Here is a 25,427-nt window from a genome sequence, read left to right as displayed (position 1 = left end):
CATGGTGGCACATGCCTGTAGTCCCAGCTACTCGGGAGGCTGAGGCAGGAGGATCACTTAAGCCCAGGAGTTTGAGGTTGCTGTGAGCTAGGCTGACGCCACGGCACTCTAGCCCAGGCAACAGAGTGAGAGTCTGTCTCAAAAAAAAAAAAAAAAAAAATGAGTCCAGTTGCCATTTAGTGCATGGCTTTGACTTGCAGCATCCAAATTATGTCTTGCTTGAAATTTTCCTTGATTATGGAATAAATGTTAAAGAAGTGACCCCTGCAGCCCTAATGCAGATAGAGAGGCATCCAGATGTCTTTACTGTTTAGACAAACAAACAAACAAAAAGGGCAAAGAGGAGAGTACAGATCATTTATGGTGTTAAAAATAAAGCGAACACCAGTACCGATAAAGGGACTTAAGACATCACGCAGCCATGTGTCATCACAGACTCTGTGACATCCTGCTGCGCTCCAGGAAAAAATAAGGGACGATACGCTGTAGTCCTCGTGGGAAAGCAGGCTGGGCCCGAGCGGCAGTCGTGCATTCTTTCCTTAACTCAGAAAACGTTTTGGGTCCCTGCATTTCGCTAGCCGAGGAAATGGAACTGGAAAAAAAAATAAATCTCTAAGCCTAAGATATTTACAGCCTAGAAAGACAGATGGAAATCAAATCTCCCACTGGGACACCAGGTGACAGTGTCAGGGACGTAGAGAGGGGTGCCCGCCTCACCGGGAAACGGGAGGCCCCCGGAGCTCGTGGTGAAGGACGTGGGCTCCCCTGGGAAGACGGGGAGGAGGAAGACTGGGAGGAAGGCCGCGGGGAGCAGCCGGGCGTTGGCAGGGTGCAGGCAGGGATGTGAGCAAGCAGGGCCATTGGGGGCTGCTCGCAATGACGGAGTTTACAGCACTTGGTTTACCCAGAGCTGAGCTGGGTCATCAGACTCCGCACAGGGACCATGGGGCTCAGAATCCCGCAGGACAACCATCCAACAAACGTCTAACATTATGCTCGTGTCATCTTCCATTTTGATTGACATATTTGACTTTCTGATAGAACCCAGGACTTGGGAGGTTATGGTTTTCTTCACATATCAGATCTGCTTTTATGTCTAAGTAAATAGTCATTTTATTTTCATAATTATCTGCGGTATCAAACGTTGCCTGCAAATATGATCCTCCTGGATACAGAGGTGTGTGTCTGCAACTCGAGACCGCCTGTGGGAATTTGCCAGTTTCCCGCGTTCTATTTTGTGTGTGACTGTGTTTTTTAACTTCTGGTTTCTCAGTAAGGAAAGGCAATCTGTGTGACCCAAAATCCTGATGTGCATCAAAATCGTTCTCTTGGCAAGTGTACAAAAATCCAATTAGTTTCCAAAGGACAGATTGTCTTCGGGGACTCGACGGATTTAAAATTCATGACCGAGTCTGGAAGAAAATAGTACTCTAGGATTTTTTTTTTTTCGAACACAGGCAACAATATACATTTAGGACTCTGTGAACCTAGTTTTCATATAAATTCTGTTTACCGCGCTAGCTGCTGTTTGCGGGGGTTCATTTGCTTGTTTGGAGATGCCAGGCGTTCCTAAGAAGTCCCTGACAGTCTCTGGGGGGGGTGTGTTAAAGTCGGTAAACGCCATGATTCTCAACAGTAACATTTGTCAATGTCTTGGATCATTTTAGGGGTTTGCCAGCTTGTTAATAAGATGGAGGAGAATACTGGCAAGGTTAAGCCTTTCAACCGAAACGACGAGCAGTTTCTGGAAGCTTTCGTCATCTTCTGTGGCTTGGGGATCCAGAACACACAGATGTACGAAGCCGTGGAGAGGGCGATGGCCAAGCAGATGGTCACGCTGGAGGTGGGCTGACGTGACGGGGCCTCAGGCTCTGCGGCCAGACCCTGGGCGCCTGCCCTTCCCTGGTGACAGCTCGTGGTGTGTCCGTGTGTCCTGTCGTCACGTCCTCGGAAAAGTCGGGTGCTTTAGCTGCTGAGATCCTTACTGTCCTCATTTTCCGAGTGAAGAAAGGAAGCTAAGACCCAGAATATTTTAGAAACTTGCCAAGGGTCACGACCAAACCCAAACTCGAGCTGTTTGTCCCTTCAGTCCCTGTGTTGTCTGCAGAGAGCATCTTTGACTGTAGTAATCCACTCACAGGTGACCACTGCAGCCCGTCCCCCCGCCCCCGCCACGGCCTGAGCCTTCCCATCGCTCCGTGAGAACAGCTGTGCAAATTAAATAAAAAAACAACCAAAAAACAGAAAGCCTAGGCACTCTTAAGAGAATCAGAAGTGAGGAAAAGAAAAAGAAAATCAGTGAGAAGCAGGAATAGTTGAAATTTCTGGACTAGCTGCTCCAGAATCATCCCAGAAAGTTTCAAACTACAGATTTGCAGACCCCACTGCTACAAGTTCTGGTTCAGTGAGTTGGGGGGGGGGCGGTGCTGGGAGTCTGCATCCCTGCAGGGCCCCCCCACCCCCAGGTGATTCCGGAAGCTCGGAGAGCAGTGGACGGTCCGGCCCCTTCCCCACTGTTTCACCAGCTGCCTTGAGATGTTCACTTCGATAACACAGAGCTTCTCCAAAGGTGCAAATGTCTCTACTGATTCACACACCACTATGAAATATATCTGAATGTTTGCCAGCCCGTATCTAGTGGAGATCAGTGAAAATTAGTGTTTGGGATATAATAACATTTCCTCTAATCCCTCATAAATAAATGTCTAACCTAAAGAGCTAGAAAGATACACGTTATACATCCAGGCTTTACCGGTAACCAAGATGGCACGCGTACTTTCTCAGCTGAGTATATGATACTGATAGGTTTGCTACAGTGTTACATAAAAGACCCTGAATAATAAACCAGTAGAAATCTGTTTCCAATGTGTATGTATACACATATATACATATACACACATATATATTTTAAATATAGGTTCAATTATGTATATAAATCTACGTATACATGTGTACACATAGTTTCAAAAATATACAGATATACATGTATGTGTATACATTATGTATATGATTTTTAATCTTTTTTTCTAGTTCTGTGGTTTTGCACTGAAGAACGGAAGCTATCGATTAGAAATTTTTTTTTAACTTTTTATTATGGAACGTTTCAAACATACAAAAGTAGAAAAAATAACATAATGAAACCCCATGTCCTCATCAGTCGTCTTCAGTAATTATCGACCTGTGGCCGGTGTAGCCCCGTCCGTTCCCCGAGCTCTGCTTCACCTCCTGTTGGGTTATTCTGAAGCAGTCGCAGATACATCACTTTGTTCAAAATCTCTGAATGCTTTCCAGATTGAGATCTATTTCTATCTTTATATTATAGCTCTCCTGTAGCTAAATATATGAGTAATTAACTCATTCCAGTGATCATGGGTCTGACCTCCACAAAAATTTCCCTTCCTGTATGAGGCCGTTGGACAGAAGCCAAGGAGGCAGAGCCCTTGGGTCTCCTTAAGGCAGTGAATTATTTCGACCCGGAAGTCATGAGCATTATACTAACAATAAAGCATCGATGACAATAAAAATAGCCTCTATCAGATGCTTCCTCTGTATTCTAATGCGTGCTTGTGTTAACAAAATTAATCCTTTTACCCTATGGGTGAGTGCCATTTTTATCTTCAGTATGTAATAAAAATAATGTTTTGAACTTGGAATGTATTATAGCATTCCTTTATTTGTTTAATCATGTTGCATTGCACTTATTAATGTTAGACTAATTCGTGGTCACAGTCTTTTCTCAGCAAACTGCCTCTGTGGTCTCAGCAGCCGTGACCCGTCAGTTTCACGTGGGCAGGAGGTTCCTGAAGTTTCCTGGTGATTAATGTTCCAGTGCTGAGCCAGGTCTCGGGTGGTGCAATATTACAAATGTTCTGAATCACAGGACAGTAGGCATAGACGCCATTTGGTTTTAGATTTTCAATTGCTTAAAATTTAAAGACCAATTCAAGGAAAAGTAGTTTGGGCTGCTGAATTAATTTACTCAGCATTTAAAGTCTGAAAATGAGTTACCTTTTTATCAATGATTTTAAAACTTTTGGGGTTTTTTGTGTGTGTGTGAATCAATGTGATCTCTGTCAAAAATGAACTTTATTGATAGGTTTTTTAAATGCAACCACTACCTTGATTTAAAAAAGTGTCTCAAATATTATCCCAGTTCAGATTTTGAATATCCCTTAGCTGCAATGCTTGAGACCAGACGTGTTTTGGATTTCAGATTTTTTCTGGATCTTTGAATGTTTGCATGGTACGTACTTACCAGTTGAGCATCCCAAATCTGAAAATCCCAAACCCCAGGTGCTCCAGGATATGAAACTGTTCCAGCACCAACACGATGGCCAGAGGAGGTGCTTGCTCAATGAAGCATTTCAGATTTTAGATTTTCAGGTTTGGGGTGTCCAACCTGTGCTCAGAAGTTGTCGCTTTTGAAAGCAGAGATTATGAGTCTCGTGTTAAGTTAGTAGGAAGAGCGTAGGTAGGCCAGACTCTCACTCTGCGAGGGAACAGACATGCACTAGCTCGGGGGTCGAGAGCCGGGTCCTGGCCGCCTGCCCGCCCCCCGCGAGTGCGCATCCAGCCAAGCATGGGAAGCTCCGAGTCCCCGTGTTCTCGGGTGCTCACGGGCAGCTTCCTAGCTGTGTGCATGAAAAGGGATCCGTGAATCTGTGTGACGTCACGCCCCAGCCTTGCAGTCTTCCTGTATGACTATCTGCACTGGTCATAGGCCCACCTGAGAGCCACTTCTAGACTATTTTCTTTCCAAATACCAACATTCAAATGTCAGTTTAGGCACAGGTTCCCCCCTCTCCCCGTAATTCTGTACACAAGCAAAAATAACTAAAGTCAATATTGTTTTAAAAAAAACAAAATAAATTTTCTGCCAAGTTTGAGCCCATAGTTATTTCTAGGCTGCCTTATAAACAATGTGTTTGTCATAGCCATAATGTCAGGATGACTGTCACAAGAGTTGTCTTTGAACCACAGGGTGTATAACTCTGTTTTCTGAAACGAGCATTGGAATCTAAATCTGGGATTTTCTCTCTGTTGGAGAAAGCAGCAAGTAAGGTTTGACATCCGAGGGGTCTAGTGCTCTCTCCCAGAAGGCGTGGTGGGATTCCAAGCTCGCAGTTCGGGAGAACTGGTCGTTCTTGCCTGTGTGACCCGGACCCCTTCTCTTCTCGCCCCTAGGTGCTGTCGTACCACGCCTCGGCAGCGGAGGAGGAAACGAGAGAGCTGCAGTCGTTAGCGGTAATTCACCTCTTTCTTTTTAAAAATTACCAACTGCAAACACCTAATCGGTACATAAGTATGCTTTTCACAGGGTATCTGGTTCTGCTAGTGTGGACCCCTAGACGTTTAATCAAATTTGGTAAATAAGTGGACGCTCATAAGATATTTAATCAACTCTGATTTCTTGCAGGGGTGCAAAGTCACTGATAATGCAAAGCAAAAGATATTAAATAGCTTATGTGGACTTTGTAATGCTTTATATGATTCTGACTTTTTTTTCAGTCATTGTTCTAATCTTTACATCTTTCTTAGGCTAAAATTAAATTTAGTTTTCATTTCCCGGGGAAATGGGGACTACAAGGCAGCTGTCTAGGGTAATGACGAAGGAGTTTATCGTTTGTTACTGATAACCTGCTCTGCATTATCAAGAAGCGAGGTTGATTTTAATTTCTGGCCATATGGCTTATGAAGTGCTATTTGAAATTGAGTTCAAATAGGGTCAGTTCCTGAATTCTCATGACGTTGTTATTTAGCACACAATGAGGAAAAAGCACACGGATACATAAGTAGATGTGTTCTACGTTCTCGATCTTGGTTGGGAATGGCTGGGTTGAGATTAATGAAAATTTGAGGCACTTACACATTTGCCACCCAGACTGGCCTGAGTTTAAGTTTAAATTCATTTGCGATGACATAGATAATGTCTATGGGAGATGTGACAAGAGCCATGTAAGGAGTGGGAAGAATGTGAGCAGGTCATTGGGATTCTTCTTCATTGTCATCGTCATCCTCGCTTGCCTTATGCTAAATTCTTTGTGCCCCTACATATTTTTCTCATGTTAATGGAACAGCTGTGTTCTTATGTGCACTTCGTAACCACGTTATGAAGGCCACGCTGCGGCCTAGAGAAGCCAGTGACTTGCTGAAGGCCGCACTGCTGTGACATGAGGGGGTCAGTATGCAAGTTCACAGCCTCACTCTGGAGCCCGTGTGCACAGCACCGCGCTGTTCTGAGCTGTTAGGGAGTGTGAGGATTAAAGATGACCCAAGTGTTTGGACCTTGGTAATTCAAAGAATAATGGTGACATTAACTAATGAAAGTGGAAATATTAAGAAGGTAGATTTGGTTTAGGACAAGGTAAGTTTGAAGTGCTGGTAGAACAACAAAGTGGACATCTTCAACAATCAGAACAAGCAGGCTGGGCGCGGAGGCTCACGCCTGTAATCCTAGCACTCTGGGAGGCCGAGGCAGGAGGATCGCTCGAGGTCAGGAGTTCGAGACCAGCCTGAACAAGAGTGAGACCCCGTCTCTACTAAAAATAGAAAGAAATTGGCCAGACAACTAAAAATATATATACAAAAAATTGGCCGGGCATGGTGGTGCATGTGTGTAGTCCCAGCTACTCGGGAGGCTGAGGCAGGAGGATGGCTTGAGCCCAGGAGTCTGAGGTTGCTGTGAGTGAGGCTGACGCCACGGCACTCTAGCCCGGGCAACAGAGCGAGACTCTGTCTCCAAAAAAAAAAAAAAAAAACAATCAGAATAAGCAGGGCCAGAGTGATGAGAGGTGGTCAGAACTCGAGGTGGAGGTTTGGGAGCTAACATCCCACGGTAGGGAAACCACAGGAATGGATAGATTGGGAGAGAGTGAGGGAAATACGTGAAAGACCAAGAATAGAAACTATCACGTGGGAAGATACATACTGAAATGCACTGCAGGGTTATTAAGTTCTAAAACGAAGGCAAGGTTATACTCTGCCATGTGTTGTTTTAGATAAATAAAAACTAACAAGTAGTTTCCAAAGATAATGCTAAAAAAAAAAATCACAATGGTATTTTGTTTTTTCAAAGATAGTATAATCTTTCAGAAAAATTTGAAAGTTGCTTCTCAATTATATCTGTAATTTTAGCAAGAGAAAAACACTTCAGAATAACTGCAAATTGCTGCATTGAAGTATTGTTCAAAACCAGCTGTTGTTCCATTTGGAAAGCAGATTCTGGCAGCTGCGTTGAGAAATTTAGGGTTAAATAGCTTCTAGGTCAAGTAATTTATTTAAATTGGTTGAAATTCAGCAGTTGATTTCAATTCTAGTTTTCTATCCACCAAATAAAAATTCCTATATAGCCCCAAATACCCAGATGTTTGCGTCATCCAGCAATTACCAAAATTGTTGTCTTTGTCATGTGTCTGATCATTTATCTCAATTTAAAACCTAAAATAAATTGAAAAGCTGTCAAATATTTTCTTAACTTTTATTTTTAAAAATTTATTCATAAGAGAATTAAGTATACTAAATATTGATGGCCTGTGTCCAGAAAAAGTTCTCTTGTTATAATAAAGTAATTATTGATAGGAAGTTCAGAATCCTTATTTTTTAAACTTGCTTTACTTGAGTTTTTAATCCCATTTTAAATCTAACCTTTTCTTGACTTAAAATTGGGTGTAGCAGAAATTGGCCTTTAAACTGAGCATTTTACGTTTTAATGATCCTTAGTCATAAGTTTCTTTCTTTCTTTTTTTTTTTTTTTTTTTTGAGACAGAGTCTCACTCTGTCACCTGGGCTAGAGTGCTGTGGCATCAGCCTCACTCACAGCAACCTCAAACTCCTGGGCTCAAACGATCCTCCTGCCTCAGCCTCTTGAGTAGCTGGGACTACAGGCATGCGCCACCACGCCCAGCTAATTTTTTCTATATATATGTTTAGTTGGCCAGATAATTTCTTTCTGTTTTTAGTAGAGACAGGGTCTCACTCTTGTTCAGGCTGGTCTCGAACTCCTGACCTCGAGCGATCCTCCTGCCTCAGCCTCCCAGAGTGCTAGGATTACAGGTGTGAGCCACCGCACCCGGCCAGTCATAAGTTTTTGAGATAATAATAGAAGTACTCCAGGTGAGTACTTCTGATATCAGAGTAAGATATCAGAGTATCAGAGAAGCTTCTCACTTTTGTCATTGAGTCAGTGCTGACCTGGTTCCTTACAGCTTCTACTTTACAGCAGTTTCTTTAAGCGCAGGTGAAATCTCTAGAAGCAAACTGAGCCCTTTTGTCATCGTGAAGGGTCTTCTCAATCCGATAGCAGGAGCGGGAGAAGCGGACCACCTAGGCAGCATTTCTTAGGATAGGATTCACCTCCTCTTGACCTTGACCTTTCAGAGCCAGAAGCTTCAGTGGACCCAGGCTGGATCAGGCACGTTTGTGACTGCTGCAGGTGACAGCGGCCAGCGGCAGAGCCAGGTACCTGACCCAGATCTCCAATGCCCACGTCCGCGTCACAGTGCAGGTCAAATCCCTTGTATCAGGGTGACCGTCATGTTCCTGCCCTTGTTGGAAACTCGACCTGGATAGGCAAATTACAAATGGGAAAATTTTGAGTGGATAATTTAACAGAGAAGAGTTGGCCCTGTGATCTTGATAACCAGTGTCAATGGACTGCAGTGACCTGGGGCAGCCAGGAAGGTGCCTCTTCCTTAGACAGGGTGAGAGAGTCCCTGGGACGGTCTTTTGGGCTTCGCTGGAGACGTTCGTTTTTATACTAGTCCGTAACAGTAACTGGGCTACGTGTTTCCCACATTGGTGAGGCTGATTGGATTCTCTCTTTGATTCTTCCTGCTTGCGTTTGCCAAGCTAATCTCATCTGCTGTGCTTTGATTTTACTAGTGGATTCCTTCCGGTGGTCATCTTGGCTCCAAAGTATGGGGGCACCATTCTTTATATACACTAAAGCTTCTTATATACGAACTACAGTGTATAGTTCTAAACACCATAGTTCTAGTATAATTTTTATGTGTGGAACTCAGTAACCAAGATGGTATCCAGATCTGTGTGTATTAGTCCTAAGTATAGTCACAGATGTACTCTGAAGTTTTATTTATAAATATCTGCATATTTTATCAGAATCTTGACATTGGTATACGCCTTCTATATGTGATTTTGAGAGACTGTAAACTCATTACCCAAGTTTTTTATAGTCTGTGTCTCTTCTCCATTGAGATTTAAAGAGATCCAGTTGTATAATGTTAGAAAGAAGGAAAAATCATGTAACGTGTTGATACTATTATTTAAGAACATATACTAGTCCAGTCCTACTAGGCCTTATTCACTTCTTTACTGTCTATAAGATTTGGTTCCATATACTGAGTTTCATGTTCACTCTCCTTTTTATATAAGTGGATTTCTTTCTCACCTGTATTTGTATTTACTTCCTCCTTAGAGAAGGATAAATTCTAACAGGCTTGTAAACTAATTTTGCAGTTTCTTCTTTAAAAACCCATTTTTTTTTTTTTGCATGGGAAGAGAGATAATAGCTTTGTGTGAAGTGTGACAGGGTGGCTGTCAAAGTGGCTTTATTCAAAGGCCCGGAACAAAGTGCTCTAGGGGAGGAGAGGCACATGGTGGGCTGGCGGTCAGGGCTGAGGAGGAGCCTTACAACACCCGGCAGGAGGCCCCTCAACTGTCAGCTTAATTTATCCCTGAAAATAATTTCCTTAAAAAATGGATTACTGAGATTGAAATCTCTTTCCCACTTAACGGAGTAAGATAACAAAATGCCTTTATCAAACACTGAAGCTAATTGGAAGAATCTGACATTTCATGGAAAACCAGGTTCCGTTGCCGCCCTTCTTTTCCGACTTATGTCACTAAATAACTTTCTAAATAGGGAGCCTTGTCTTAACAGTTGGCCATTAGGAATTGTTTCCGGTTTCCATAATTTTTATTTTGGCTCTTGAGATTTGATACTTCAGACCGAAAGCAGGCAGAATGCCTTTGATAGCAACGTGACCCTTTTTGTAGAAAGATGACAAAATTGAGCAAATTGTGGAGCCATGTAGCCACGTGTCTTTATTTTCTGCTGAGGTGACCACAGACTTTGCCACAGACTAAATATAAACCTTTTTCATGAGGCAGCCACCAAAAATAAGAAACTCAATAATTTAATTTTAAAATGATCTTTATATTTACCCAAGTATATTATTTTCCGTGAACACAGGCTTCAAGGAGACTACATACTTCTTAAATGCATTATTTTCTATAAAATTTCATTTCTCTATTAAATAAACAAAAAGGTACCCTCCATACTTCTGTCAAAGGGACACAAATGTGTCCCCTTTGTTGTGTGCATGGCCATGATGAGGAACAGTTGAACAACAGAATAGCTATCATTTGTCTTCAGCATTGACAAAGCTCAGGAAAGATTCTCTTTTTTTTTTTTTTTTTTTGAGACAGAGTCTCGCTTTGTTGCCCGGGCTAGAGTGAGTGCCGTGGCGTCAGCCTAGCTCACAGCAACCTCAAACTCCTGGGCTTAAGCGATCCTCCTGCCTCAGCCTCCCAAGTAGCTGGGACTACAGGTATGCGCCACCATGCCCAGCTAATTTTTTCTATATATATTTTTAGTTGGCCAGATAATTTCTTTCTATTTTTAGTAGAGATGGGGTCTCGCTCTTGCTCAGGCTGGTCTCGAACTCCTGACCTTGAGCGATCCACCCGCCTCGGCCTCCCAGAGTGCTAGGATTACAGGCGTGAGCCACCGCGCCCGGCCATGGAAAGATCCTCTGACTGAAAAAAAAGTAGTGAAATGTGGACTTACATTCTTTATGATTGTGTTGTTAGGGATCACTTGTGCAAACTACCAACTTCTGTTATTGCACTGAAAAACTACATACTTCATTTATTTATGTGTCTGTCTTCTCCGTCAGGCTGCTAGTTCTTGAGTCATAGTAATAATAATAGCTACCATTTAGTGGTTGCTTAACAAGAACCTGGTTTACGTGTTGAATGAATGAATCAGTGGATTCCAGAAGAGCTGGACTGTAATCTAACATGAAGAAAAACACCAATGAAACTCCCTCCATCTGTCAATAAGATTTTACTTCCTTTTTCCTTAAAATGATTATGAAGCTAAAAAAAATGTAATAGTTGATTAAATATGTAAAACAGCCTCGCCTGCTGACTGGTGACAGAAGCAGACGTGCTGAGGGGCACCGAGATGACATTTACGTTGTCACCTTTCATTTTCGTGACTGTGCCGTGGTGGTCAAAGAGCCCGGGTGCTGGAGAGAGACACCTGGGTTCAATTCCAGGGCTGTGATCTCAGGGAAATACGTGACTTCTCTATGCCTCAGTTTCTTCCTCTGTAAAAAGGGGATAATAAGAGAATTTACTCCGGCACAGAATCATGGTAACTCGAGTTCCTGGTACAGACGCCCCGTTGTGTGTCATCAGCAGTTGCTGTTAGTGGCTGTGACAGTGGCCAGGGCGGGGCGTCGACTAGCAATAGTAGTAGCAGCAGCAGCAGCGAGATCTTTATGTTCCTGTCGTGTTCTGAGCCTTTTTGCACTGGCCGTTCTAATAACGAGCACTCAAGAAATTGTGCACTCATTTTTAAATTAGCCTAAGGAGAACAGGATAGGTGGAGAAAAAATTAGCCTAAGGAGAACAGATACTGGAGGAAAAAAACCATCAAAAATAAATGCAAAACTTTTTCATTATGAAGCATAACCAATTCTCTTATCTATGGAGAGTAATCGAGGATTGACCATTTTAAGTAACTTCCTACCAGAGCTGCTAAAAAAAATGGAAAACTCTGTGGCCACTGGTTTCTCACCCTGGATCTCCAGTGTCCTGGAAGTGAGATAAGCAAACCTTAATGACACTTAGGACAAGCTGAAACTGATTTTTTAAAATTATATAGTAATGGAGTGTTTTTTTATGCAGACAAAAGCAGCAGTTAAACTACAATTTAAAATTTCAAAAGTAAATAAAATGCATAACTCAAGTATTAGGAGAAGAAGGCGTGTACGACAGCAGACTGGTTGTTTCTGTTGCCTGAGGATTTCCAGGCCTCCTGCCCCCACGTGGAGACAGAAGCAGAACTGAGTGGTGCTAGGCGGTGTCGCAGTTCCAGTAGTTTTGAGTTGGATTATTCCACCATAAAAATACATATTTATATTTATGGAACCTTATTGTTTCACGGACTCTCTAAAATGTTGTTTTTGTCAGCCTTCCAAACCACGTTGCAATAAGTTCTGTTGTCCCTTGACATAAATCAAACTCAGAAATCTCACTTTGCAAACAGTGAGGAATAAAATCATCACCCAAAGGAGAAGCTGTGAAAATCTGCAGTTGTGTATTCCTGTCCTGTCCCAGAAATGCCACGTCCTTGATTTCCTGCTAGTAAAATGCAGGATATTTTGTTTGGTGAAATGGTAAGTAGAAGTTGGAGAGAATAATAACGTTTTACTTAAAAATCACCGTTTCTCCCAAGCTTTTCCAAGGGGAACAGAAAGTAAATTCTCTGGTCATGGCCGGAGACGCGGGTCACAGAGCTCTCGGCGATGGCTGAGCTTCTCGCGACTTGCCAGGAGTCGCTCCCGGGGAGTCTGGGCGTCCGTGTCACCGACCGCAGGCTCCTAGGGACACTGTTCGCCTGTCCCCTCGGGGGCAGCTCGGAAAGCCGAGTCGGGGTGTGGCGTGGCCAAACAGGCAGAGGGAAGGAAACTTCTAGAGAGAAGGGGGACTGCGAGCGCGTGACGCAGCGGCACAGGCTGCGCTGGCGCCTGTCCTGTGGCCTCGGGAAGCTGCTGTGGCAGGAAGGAAAGGAAACTTCCCGCCATCAGAGCAATGACGCCCCGAGGAGAAAACATCTGCTCCCGGGAGGAGAGACCGGGCTGCAGGGGAAGCAGCTGTTCGCCCCTCGAGTCACAGGTGGGCGCGTTCCCACCCCGCTTCCCTGCGGTGTAGATGGCACGGCCCTTCTGGAACATTCCAGCCCCCGCCCCGGCTCAGCTGCCCTCACCGAGCGCGTTTCCTCGTCAGTTGGGGCTTGGGCAGAGTCCGGCGCCGCGTCGGGGTGACGCGATGTGCTCTGTGCGGTCCGGACTCGGTCCGGGGCCGCGTGTGGCCGCCAGACCGCAGATTCCCGGCCCTGGCCGAGGGTGACGGGTGACGGGCACCGAGAGAGTAGCCACCCCTGGCGGACGTGAGGGAAAGCTGCAGGCGACATCGACAGGGGGATGTGTACGCGTTCCCGGATCTGTGAGGAAGCCGCAGCCCCGGCCTGCCGCCCGCCATCTTGTCGCTCTGATTGCTCCACTTCCGGAAAGATGGCGGCAGGAGAAGCGAAACGGCGACTTCTCTTCCGGAAAGATGAGGAAGGAAGAGCGAAACGGTGGTTTCGCTTCCGGAAAGATGAGGAAGGAGAAGCGAAACGGCGACACGTCAGGTCCTCGTCACCTCAGGTCCTCACAGGAAGCGTCAGCGGTTCGGGGCCTCGCTCGAATTTCCTCACGTTTCTTCCCTCCGGCCCAAGCCCAGTCAGAGCCTCTCCGGGCCGGGCCGTCCCGGCGGACGTGGCCGACACAGGGGACCGAGCGCGGCGGCTCCGCCAACCGCGCCCCGAGAACCCGCCCGCCCGGGGGAGGCGACCCGGCGACCCCGCCGTCGCTTCCCGGAAACTGGGTCTCAGGACGGCCTGGTTTTTCGAGAGAAGCTGGAATCCTTTGTTGTTGTTAAATTCTCCCAGTCTTTCAACAGTGGAACGAATTTTTAATCAGTGCCGAACAAAACATGGTGACACGCCCGCCGGTCCCGCCGGTCCCGCACCGCCGACGCGCCGCGCCTCGCGGGGCTGCGGGGCCTCGAGCGTGGGACGCGGCGACGCGGCCTAAGCGAGGGGAGCGCGGTTTGTCCCCGCCCGTCCGGCTGGGAGTCCCCGCGTCGGATCTCAAAGCCGCGGCCGCCAACGCGGGTGGGTCCCGGCGGTTCGGGAGACGGAAGGAGAAACGCGGCACTGCGTCACCGTGAACGTCACAGAACGAGGGACATTGTCGCAGGGCGGACGCCCCTCCCCCCGGCGGTCCCCGTGTCTGAGGGACCCGCCAGCCGGAGGGCGGGGCCTCACGTGGAACCAGGACACACAAGGGACACGGATGACACCGCCAGCGTTCGCTGCACTTGAACGACCATAAAACCAGAACCCAGGACGTTCATTAGGAACCACGGCGCCCTCTGACGAACAGCGCGCGCCCCGAGGGTCACCCGAGTCCCCCCGAGTCCGGGTCCCCACGCGCGTTCGCGGGCGCCCAGCGGCCCCGTGGCCGGCGTGGGGGCGGCGTGGCCGAGGACGAGCCCCCCAAGGCCGGGAGCAGGACCGTCCCGACCCCCTGGGCTGCTGCGCGCGGGACACGAGCCCCTCGGTCAGGTTCCCGCGCCTGGAGCGGGGAGCGACAGTGCCCGCGTCGCGGGTTGTCCTGAGAGAACCACGGACCGCCGTCACCGCCCTGCGCACCGCCGCCTCCCGGCCCGGAGGCTGGGGTGTCCCAGAGCAACTAATTACTCAGCAAATGGCTGTGGAATGGGTGGACTTGAGGACACAGGAGACAGCCAGGTCCCCGGAATTGTCCCTGTTCCGGACACCAACTCGGGTGGGGCCATCCGCTCCCCTCCGCCTGCCGGGTCGCAGCCGTCACCTGCCGTGTGGCTCAGTTTATTTAAAAAAAAAAAGGGGGGGGGAGGTGCTACTGTACTGAAAGATTTCTAGAGCCTTCCATCGAAAAGAAAAAATAAACACAATGTGCTATTTCCATCGAGAAAGCAAGAAAACGGCAGATCGCTGCTGCTGCAGTTACCGGCTTTATTTCACTTTCTTCTCCCCCCTCCCCCAAGGCTGCCGTGGTGCCATCCGCCCAGACCCTCGGAATCACCGACTTCAGCTTCAGCGACTTTGAACTGTCCGACCTGGAAACGGCTCTGTGCACCATTCGGATGTTCACCGACCTCAACCTCGTGCAGAACTTCCAGATGAGGCACGAGGTAGGAACGCACAGCTGGCCCTGGGGGGGTCTGCGTGTGTGCACGTGAGTCTGTGTGTGTGCGTGAGAGAGAGAGAAAGGGGGGGACTGGCTTTGAATGCTAGCACGTAGCTTGGAATCGAGATTTTGCATGTCAGCAGTTAATCTACTGTCATCCAATATATACCTGAAATTTTAAAGAAAATTTAGCAGCTATAGAAAAGACATTTACTGGGCTCCCACCATGAATCAAGCACCAGGCTGAAGAGTGAGGAAGCGTCCCTGGGATGACAGGAGGAACTGGGCCGGTGGCGGGAGGGACGGGACAGGAAGGGCAGCAGCAAACCCCACGGAACCCTGCAGGCCAGGCAGAGGAATTTGGATTTGATCCTGAAATCAGCGGCGAGTCGCTGAGGCATGTTAGGCAGGGCAGTAGTGAGCTCTGACTGCGGAGGTTGGGGGACAGTGTGGGGGGGGCCCGGGCGGGGCAAGGGAGGGAACACTGGCTCTGGGTTGGAAGGGGGTCGGTCGCCCAGATGGGGTCAAGGTGAAAACTGATTTTAACCCCTGTGGGTTCCCTTATTCATCTCTCAGAAAATAACAGAACTGAAATCAGTGCCTTCTAGTACCAGTTTGGATGCATCAGGGAATTCTGTTGTGTTTATAATGGCTCCGTATGTCTAGCATCAAAGAAAAGGGAAGAACAATAAGGACTATTGCAAAAAAAAAATTCAGTAATGTTGCCTGTAAAGTCACTCTTTCTGGTCGGCTGAATGTCTGTTTGCTTGTACAGAATTCCTGTCTGGAAATTTAAATACCTTGAAGGCCGTGGCTACTTAGCACCCGTCGGTTCTTGCAGAGAGAATGGATGACTTGGAGCACGGAAGCCATGGAGACTCAGATTCTCGGTTATCGGGATTCCCGGGAACTGAGCCGTAGAACAGGAACAAAAGGCCTGGAAAGGAAGCATATGAAAGCTCTGATTTCCCACCAAACCCTTTATGAGTAATTTCCACCAGCACTGAGGAAACCTTGTTTTTGGCCTAGTTCTGTAGCCAATCGTATTGCATTGAATATCGTCAAAGCCACATTCTTTTCCCTGGTACTTTTCCCGTTCCCCAGGGCAGTGCTTTTGTGTTTGAAGCATCCCCAGTGATATATGCGGCAAAAGCACGTATTTATTTTTACAAATCCCCAGAAGTATAGTAAATCATTCCCATTTGAAGAGAGGCAGACTCTGAAGCTAACAAACACAGAATAACCATGCTTAGGGCCTGTGAGTCCCTGAAGATTTTCTTTAAGACACACTTAGAAGTCGAATTAATTGCTCAACAGTCTGTCCTTTCTTCCTCCCATCTTTTAAAGTACATTTCTTTCCATGTGGATCCCAGGGCTTTATTTTGCATTTATATTTTTTTAGATTACTTCTTGATAACCAAGCAGTAACTCTGCGTGACTATTTAAGCACAGTTTGAAAGAATAAAGATCTGATGGTGGAGTTAGGACTTGCAGCTCCAACTTGTCCTTGGACCTGTGCTGCGTACCTTGTCACTGGGCCCCTCAGGGCCTTGCACTCAATGCCTCTGCAGACACACAAAGTGGCAGCATGGCAAGAACTTGCAGAACCTTCTGAAGGTGAATCTGTCCCTGTTAGCTCTTTGGACTCTCCCAACTGAAGATATAACGTGGACATTATATCTTAAAAAGCTAGTCAGTGCCCTACCCATGCCAAAGGCACCTTTCTTGGTGATGTCTTGCATTTTACATCTAATTTAGGCCGGGCGCGGTGGCTCATGCCTGTAATCCCAGCACTCTGGGAGGCCGAGGCGGGAGGATTGTTTGAGCTCAGGAGTTCGAGACCAGCCTGAGTGAGAGTGAGACCCTGTCTCTACTGAAAATAGAAAAAATTAGCCGGGCATGGTGGCACACGCCTGTAGTCCCAGCTACTCGGGAGGCTGAGGCAGGAGGATTGCTTGAGCCCAGGAGTTTGAGGTTGCTGTGAGCCATGGCACTCTAGCCCAGTGGTTGATATGGTGGCCCCACAGTCAAACTGCTCACGTTGAAATGTGGGCCCCTCCCTATGCACAGAGTGACCTTTAGCAAGTTACTCCTGAGTGTCGGTTTCCTCATCTGTGAAGTGACCAAACAGTCCTGCCTCCCAGCGCCCATCAGACTCGGTGTGAATGCTTGTACAGTGCCTGGAACGTGGCAAAGGTGTGATCAACGCTAGCGATTGTTGTCACTACTTGTGCTCTATTTCCTAAAGGTCCTTTGCAGATGGATTTTAAGCGTCAAGAAGAATTACAGGAAGAATGTTGCCTATCACAATTGGAGACACGCCTTCAACACAGCTCAGTGCATGTTTGCTGCCCTAAAAGCAGGCAAAATTCAGGTACTTTTTAGAGCCATTCATGTATTTAAGTCATTTTGTTGCTTAGTAGTAAAATTGACAGCATATTCTTTCAGGTTTTTTTTTAATGTACGCTAATGATTGAAAATAATATGTACTGCCACTTACATAATAAGTTGGTTTGTTAATTTTTTAATTAATATGGCAAAATAGTTGCTAATTTTCTTTCATATGTAATATATATGGCATATTGCAAAACTTTTAAAATAACTTCATGGCACACCTAAGTAGTCTTAGGGCAGATAAATGTTTCCTTCAGAGGAAAACACTACGTTACTAAGGGAAACTAAGAGAACGTGTCCCATTTTTCATGTTCATTCAACCTGCTCCATAGCAGAATTCCACAAAAACCACCCACGTCCTGAACTCGGCTTCACAGACAAGCCCAAGGTTTTCCATTGCATTTTCTCTGGAGCACTCATTTAATTTTACAAGTACTAATTTGTAGAAAGAGTTTTGGTTTCACACACCTTGACCAGAGACTGTTTAAAAGGGAGATCAATGCAGAAAACATTCAAGCAGTTCGTTTCTTTCCAGGCCAAATTTTATCCATATCTCTGTCCTTAGATTCTAACTTCAGTGGGAATCGACTAGTTACTCTAGGTAAGTGATTCCAGGCCTCCATCATGCAACCGCTTTTAATTCAGTTTCCCTGCTCTTCTTTTTCATAAATCCTAAAAATGTTATTCTCTGTCTCTACTTTCATAGTGTGCACAATTTTAACTGGCTAGATCTCAGAGAAGTGATTTTTGCCCAAGAAGCCATATGAAACACCACAGTTGTCCCTGCCCTAGCCAACATCTGTAGGTTGAGTGTTGCTTATCCAGAATGCTGGGACCAGAAGTGTCGTGGAGTTGGGATTCTTCTGGATTTTGTGACATCTGCATTATGCTCGACTGGTTGAGGGTCCCTACCCTGAAAACCCGGACTGCTCCAGTGAGCGTTTCCTTTGAGTGCCATGTTGGGCTCATAAAGTTTTGGATTTTGAAGCATTTTGGATTTCAGATTTTCGGATTAGGGGTGCTCAACCTGTATTAAATAACGGGGTAAACTTATTTTGGAGTTTGGAAAGATCATAAGGATTATCACCATGGAAAGTATCCTTGCTTTTTATGAGGAATAACAATACGATCATTTTCATGTATGTTGTAAAACCTGGAGTGTTGAGACTTCCGGCAGAACAGAGCTGGTGCTGGTGTTAACCGGTGTTTTTTCCACTAATAAGGGGGACAGTATTGAAGTTAATACCCATGGCAGATACTAAAACATAACGTAAATTTGGCTTGGGAACGTATCACGCGGCTTTTTAAAGCCAGATTTTCATTCCGAGTCATCTTTTTCTCTTGTTTTGCTCTCAGTTCCCACTGTCTACATTCCTTAAGGATACAGCCACTGTAGCAGAAGGTAAAGCGGAATCTGCAGGGAACTAAAAGAGAAAAAGCAGTTGTTCCCAGTTTATCATGATTATTTCTCATAATCAAGATAATTAAGATTTAGTGATATTTACTATGGGTGGACAGATTATTAATTTTTTGAGGCATTTCAGTGTTTCTGTTGACACGGGGCATCTGTACCCTTCCCATTCTGACAAAGTACAACCAGTTCCTGCAGAGCAGGGCTGGGGGGCTGCTCCTTTGCGGCTGTAGACGACTGCAGAGGCAGTGTGGCGCCCTTCCCCAGGCTGTGTCTTTCTCCTTCCTCCCCCGCGTGTCGGCCCCGCAGAACAAGCTGACCGACCTGGAGACGCTGGCCTTGCTGGTGGCCGCGCTGAGCCACGATCTGGATCACCGTGGTGTGAACAATTCCTACATACAGCGGTAAGAACGTCTCCCAGCAGAACAACAACACGTTCCCTGTAAATTGCAGGGCTGTTTTTTTTTTTAAAAAGCCACCGCAAAATTTGATGGTGCAAAATCTCAACTGGTCGTGATCCTATAACATACTCTGGTTATATTGAAGAGACGTGGAAAAAATAATGCAAGTCTGATATTGTGTCGATGATGTTTCAACCCTAAAGCTCAAAAAATATTTATGTTGAGAATCGTGTTTCATGAGACGATTATCAGGAGCTTTGCTTCCGTTCGTGTACACCCAACTTAACAGCTTCTTTAGAAAGCCTTGAAGTCTAGTTTAGAAAGGTGGAATTTTACCCCGCAATAGAAAAGATGATGTTTTGAAACCACTTCATTTGGCCCTAGGTACATAGTCAGTGCTCAGGAAAGGCGGCTTTTGGTCTGGCAGGGGCAGAATCGCCCAGCAGTGGAGAACTTGGGCTCTGTGGCCACACTTGGGGTCACATCACAGCTCTGCCGCAGTCTCTGTGAGGCCCTGGACAGGGAGTTAATTTCTCTGTGCCTTAATTTCCTCATCTGTAAAATGGAGGTAACAGCACACCTACCGTATACAGTTGATGTCAGTTTTAAGAGACAACACACATCAATCCCAAGAAGAACGCTCGGCACCTATTTAAGTGTTAAATCTTAGCAGCAGACGCTGGAGTCGTGGCATCATCAGAGTCTACCTGTTCGCTGATTTTGCGAGTGAGATGCTAACCCTCAGGACAAGAGTTTCAGGCTCCTTAGGGGCCATGCTTGCGTGGCATTTGTGATGACAAATGAGATGATAGAGGTGACATCACTTACCAAATTTTTGAGCCCCTGTGACATATTTATGTTTTTGAGCCACTGTACCATTTTTATTTTCTTTCAGCAAGTTGGTTGAAAAGCCCACATTGTTAACGGCGATGTCTCTTACTAATGAGCATTTTTTGAAGTATGCGAGTGATTCAGTTAGTGGCTAGATCTCGTAAGGAAATTCCAGATGTCTGATATCTAGAGGGAATTTGAGACAGCTCCCTAATCACATTCTCTTTATCTAAATAAACAGAAAACTTCATGTGCAAAGAATTGTAGTGATACAGCCACCACGTCCTCTGCTGACCTTTGTGGGAAAAGACAGCAAGCTCACGCCTGTGGCAGAGTCTGCCGGCTGCTGCTTGCAAATCTCATGTTTGCAGAACTGACTGGGCCACATGTCCATTGTCCCGGTGCTGTTGTACGATTACAATCCTGAGCCTCACATGGCTACAGAGAGTAATAACAAAAGCAAACATTGCTGGGAAAAGATAGGAAGAATCGAGCCACATGTCAGTAGTGTGGCCTTCCTCATCGGCACGACCCAGGGACCACAGGCAGCTTGCGGGTCACTGGACATGGTAGCGCTGGCGTATGCATTGCTGTCAGACACTGTATTGTCCTGCTTCATGGCAAAAAAAAACCACTCAGCTATTTTTTCCTTTGTTTATTTAAAAATAATTACCCCCTGAAAAACATCTGGAGAAACGTCATCTTCTCTTGAAGGGGAGAGAAAGCAAGCACCCTGGGAAAAAGTCGCGGAGTGCAGAGTCTTGCTCTCACACACCACAAAGCAGAATCCAGCCGAGTAAGAACTATAACAAAAACGCTCGAGAAGTTCCAGAGATTTTTTATTGCTTCCTACATCCCTGTGGTCTGAGTAGGGGAAACCAAGAATTTTCCAGGGATGTTTCTTTTTTTTCTTTCCTTGCTGGTAAATGAGTGATACTTAAAGTAGGATTTTCTCAGCCCGGGGACTGCTGGGAGAGTGAGTGCGGTAAACTTTCCCATGTGAAGTGCTGTCTTCTAGGAAGGTGGACTGTGTGCAGCCCTCCGCAGACATTCAAACTAACATATAAAGAAAATCAGAACAATAAAAGAAAGCATAGAAGTAAAATACATCAAAAAGAAAAAAAGTGCCCATGTGGTAACAAAGGTAGAAACTCAGATTCTCTCATTCGTTCTTGGACATCTTTTCAGAAAATTACTTTGAAGTGAGGTATCGTTGAACAGGAAGCTGTGCCTTGGTTCACTGTGTGACTGTTTGATTCTCCGTGTTTAGGGGGACGCTGCTGTGCGGGCAGTGCCGCGGGTGAACCGGTGGAGTGTTTGGGGGAACCGTGCATGGCTCATGCTCACTTCTCCCGCTTCGGTGAATAGAGGACAGCGTGATCTCAGATGATGAATTACTATTTTAAAAATAGGCTGTAATTGGAATAAAATGGCTGAAGTACAGACATCCACTAGAGAAGACACAGTTGTAACATGTGGGTCACGTAGAGAAATCAGGAGCGTTAGGCCTGCGGTCACTGTACGGAGACTGTCGGAGATGTGTTTCTTCGGTTAGATTCCAGTTTGGTGTTTATGAAATAATGGGGTGAAATTATCCTGTGTTCTGGGCAGAGGGATAATGAGCAGTTACCAGGGCTTCTGCCCTCTGCAGGGCAGCGAGCTGGAGCGTGTCCGGTACAATTCCTGCCACTGAGGAACTGTCCTAGTCCTAGGAAATGACGGCGGTCACTGCAGGAAACTGTCGGGTGCGTCCCGAGCGGTTCCCCAGGTGGATGGCAGGCGTCGGGCAGGACCGGTGTTGTGCGTCTGTCTCCACCACTGACGGAGGAAGTGGGGCTTACCCTGGGTCTTGCACAGGGGCAGGACTGGAGAAAGGACACAGGTGTCCGGGAACACCGTGCGGCGGCATTTTCCTGGGACGGTCATGCTGGCCCCACAGAGTCGGAGGTTCCCACTGACCAGGGGTGGGAAGTAAGAGGATAAGCAAGTATCACGGGAGCTTCAAGACCCTTTCGAGGGAGGGCTATGAAACTAGGCAGCGCATTTTAGATTTGATGCAGTGAGGAACAAGGAGTGAAGACACTGTTTCTGCAGCAGGTCTGCTGTGAGCTGCAAGGGGAAGGGATAGAGATTAAGACCACAGAGCCCAGCAGGCCGGGTGCGGGCCGCGAGTCCTGGGTTAGCTAGAGGGAGGAAGAGACAGGAGGAGAAACAAATTTCCTACTGAACAGCTATTTTACGCATGAAAGACAAGTCACGGCTCCTGGTGCGAGACCCGGGAGCGGCGTCCGTACAGTGACGAAGGCGGGTGGGCCGGGAAGTCGCACCGTGTGCTGGGGGCAGGGCAGGGGGACGAGGGTGGAAGAGTCTTGGCGATGGGGAGAAAAAGATAATAAACAGGGCAGTGGTTAGACCAGGTAAAATGGCCACATGAATGTTTTTTTCAAGACTAGAGATGCAGTTCAAAAAAAAAAGCTCTCCCGGGAGCCACAGTCAAGGCCTGGGAATTCGTCTTGGGGAAATTCTGCTCTGCTCTGTGACCGAGGCGGGAATGGGCCGGGGTCGCGGTGGCACCAGCCAGCAGGGTCTGACATGGCACAGAGCCGCAGCATGGGCGGCTCTCGCCAGTGGAATCCGTTTATCCAGGAGTGAGACGATCCCCGCCAGGCCGGAGAGCTGTGGGCGAAGGGCAGGTGTCGCGAGGCTCGGGGTCGGCGGCAGGTCATGACACGTCCCTCACCTCGTGGCACTGGAAGCCTCGTCTGACCAGTCCGTTCAGTCCTTGCCCCGCCACGCAGCGGCCGGGATGCTCGTGGGGGCTGAGGGCCGACCCAGGTCACACCTGGGTTTGAACCCCGACTCCTCGCCCTGTGACCCTGGGCAGGTCACTCGGCCTCTCTCCCCTCTGCGTCCTTCCCCGCGTGTCGGAATAACGCAAGGACCTGTCATCTCGCGGGGTTCTCATCAGGGCTAAAGCGATAGAGGTAAATGTCACGTGCTTGGGACAGGACACCAGCGGCTTTTCCTTTTAGGCTCCGTGAAGGGAAGGAGGATGGTGGCTGTGACTGCGTTAAATGTGACTTGAGCGTGTCTAGGCTGGGAGATAGAAACGGTGCTGCTGGAATAGAGATCAGCGTGCAGGGCGGGACTCGGCCGGGCACCGGGTCCGTCTCTCCCCGCCCCGGGCCAGGTGTCAGCTTCTGTCGCCGTCTGTCTGCACCTTGGTGCATCCCAAATCCCTGTCCCCAAACCAGGCCTGGGTTCAGACATTTATATCCCCTCGGGCACCTTGAAATGCACAGACCCAACATCAGCTGGTCACCTTCCCCTGCACCCCGCTGTAGGCGTCTCCCTCTCCCTGCATCTGCGAGAACAGCAGCCCGGGGTGGAAGCCGGTTCGCGCTTTCCCTCCATCCCCCGCAGCCCACGCCCAGGCAGAATTCCCGCCAGCTCCCAGACGGCTCTCAGGGGACTTTGCTTCTCTTCCTGCGGCCTGCCAGCCCTGTGTCCCAGCCTCTTCTACTGGGGTTACTCGGAGTTTCCCAGTAGTCTCCATACATACCCAGCCTTGTTTCCAGAAGGTTCATCCTCCTCCACAGAGCTGCTCACATTACTCCATTCAGGGTCTTCCCACTTTCTAACGGTGAGCACAGTAGCTGGTCCGTAGTACAACTCACCAGATACGGAAGGAACAAGGGCAACAGGCAGGACTGAATTTGGAAAAGGTTACGGCAACAATGACGGCCCCAGAGCAGCAACACGGGCGATAGTTTAAGCCATGGGGACAGGTGACATTGCCCCTTTGCTCACCTCTGCTCTCTCTTTACTGTTTTTGTTTTCCCTCAAGCTTCTCTCACTCTTGCACGTCTTCAGTCTGGAGTAGCCTCTCTGTCCTCAGGAAATCAAATGCAAAGTAAAGTAACAATCCCCGTACTAGCATGGAGAATAACCAATCCGTTGTATCCTCTAACGCTGGTATGTGGTGGTTTCCAATTCATAAGCCCTTTTCCTGTATGTTTTAGGAACAGAGGCTTTCAGAAACTTTTTCTTGCAAAGAAGAAATAGTGAAAACTGTGCGTGAGAGCTATGTATGAAGGAGGGTCGTGAGGAATATGGGGTGGAGGCTCCACTTGTTGTGCTTTAGAGCTTGATTTGTGACTGTCCCGTAGATAGGATGAACTGAATGTGATAAGCTTCCCCCTCTCTTCACCCAGCTGAAGGGTCTCTGCTGCTTTGCCAGGTTCAGCTGAGAGGATGTCTAGTGGGACATCGTCTACAGGAACAACCTGGGTCCCACACGGGCACTCTCTGACTCAGCTGTCGCCTTCCTTCCATCCCTCCTTCCTTCCTTCCTTCCTTCCTTCCTTCCTTCCTTCCTTCCTTCCCTCCTTCCTTCCTTCCCTCCTTCCTTCCTTCCTTCCTTCCTTCCTTCCTTCCTTCCTTCCTTCCTTCCTTCCTTCCTTCTCTCCCTCGCCTCCGTCACTCACACCTCAGTTAAGTCCATCTTGGTTGGTCCTTTTTGCATTTGCACAAATGAACAAGCCGACCTTTGGCCTGAGCATTATTTCAGAGGAGAAGCCAGCATGTGAATTTGTTTCCGATTTTAAATCAATTGCAGTTTTGAAGTTGAAAAGTATTATTAGTACCATTATTTTAGAGACTTTTTTCGCATTGATAGAAATTAGTCCTTTGTTCGTATTCCTCACTCCTACCGTTTTCATCAGTATTGAAACCAATGAAACTGTTCATGCTTAAAGCCCGCAGCAGCAACATTGGTATTGGAAGTCATTTTGACTCTTTGGAATTATCTCCCAGAAATTAGCTCGCTTTTTCCTCAGTAACAGGAGAGGAAATCGTTAGTTTGATTAATTTTGTGAAGTAGCCTCTTTTCTAGTTAACTGGTAAGAATGAGCTGATGGGAAATTGATTTTTTTTCTTCCTTCAACACAATGTTTCCAGGAGCGAACACCCGCTGGCCCAGCTCTACTGCCACTCGATCATGGAGCACCATCACTTCGACCAGTGCCTGATGATCCTCAATAGCCCTGTGAGTACCTGGCTCACTGCTGTGGAGTTTCTAAAGTGAGCGTATAAATGCAGTTTTATTTTTAGGCTTTGGATTGGCTCCCGGCATCGTACATTCTCGAACGTACTTTACTCCTTTTTGGGTAAGGACGGCACAGCCTCACTTCCCTGGACAACCAAAACTGTGGCACGTAGCCTCATAAGGGAAATTTGGTTACTCGGCTCCGTGTGGCTGTGCCGAACTGGGAACAACAAAGCTGGCATTTTGTGCTTTCAGTTAATTCTACGTCTTTTTTTAATCAAATGAAATGGTTTATATAGCTCAAGGGTTTGCTTTTG

The 25,427-nt window shown here is 47.1% G+C and overlaps 1 protein-coding gene across 2 annotated transcripts in view; it reads left to right on the top strand.

The window, feature by feature from the left end:
- Window positions 1-25,427, top strand: part of PDE5A (phosphodiesterase 5A) — an 88,060-nt gene that overhangs the window by 49,276 nt on the left and 13,357 nt on the right. For both annotated transcript variants that reach the window (XM_045537351.1, XM_045537350.1), the window contains exons 10-15: window positions 1,668-1,843; window positions 5,185-5,244; window positions 14,884-15,030; window positions 17,275-17,400; window positions 19,141-19,235; window positions 25,023-25,110. In XM_045537351.1, coding sequence (XP_045393307.1) covers window positions 1,668-1,843; window positions 5,185-5,244; window positions 14,884-15,030; window positions 17,275-17,400; window positions 19,141-19,235; window positions 25,023-25,110 — 692 coding nt within the window. The remainder of the gene's footprint in view (window positions 1-1,667; window positions 1,844-5,184; window positions 5,245-14,883; window positions 15,031-17,274; window positions 17,401-19,140; window positions 19,236-25,022; window positions 25,111-25,427) is intronic.

The sequence above is a fragment of the Lemur catta genome, chromosome 26 (genome assembly GCF_020740605.2).
Source record: "Lemur catta isolate mLemCat1 chromosome 26, mLemCat1.pri, whole genome shotgun sequence".
NCBI lineage: Eukaryota > Metazoa > Chordata > Mammalia > Primates > Lemuridae > Lemur > Lemur catta.
The sequence above is the reverse complement of the archived record's forward strand: the minus strand, read 5'-3'. Positions and strand labels throughout refer to the sequence as shown.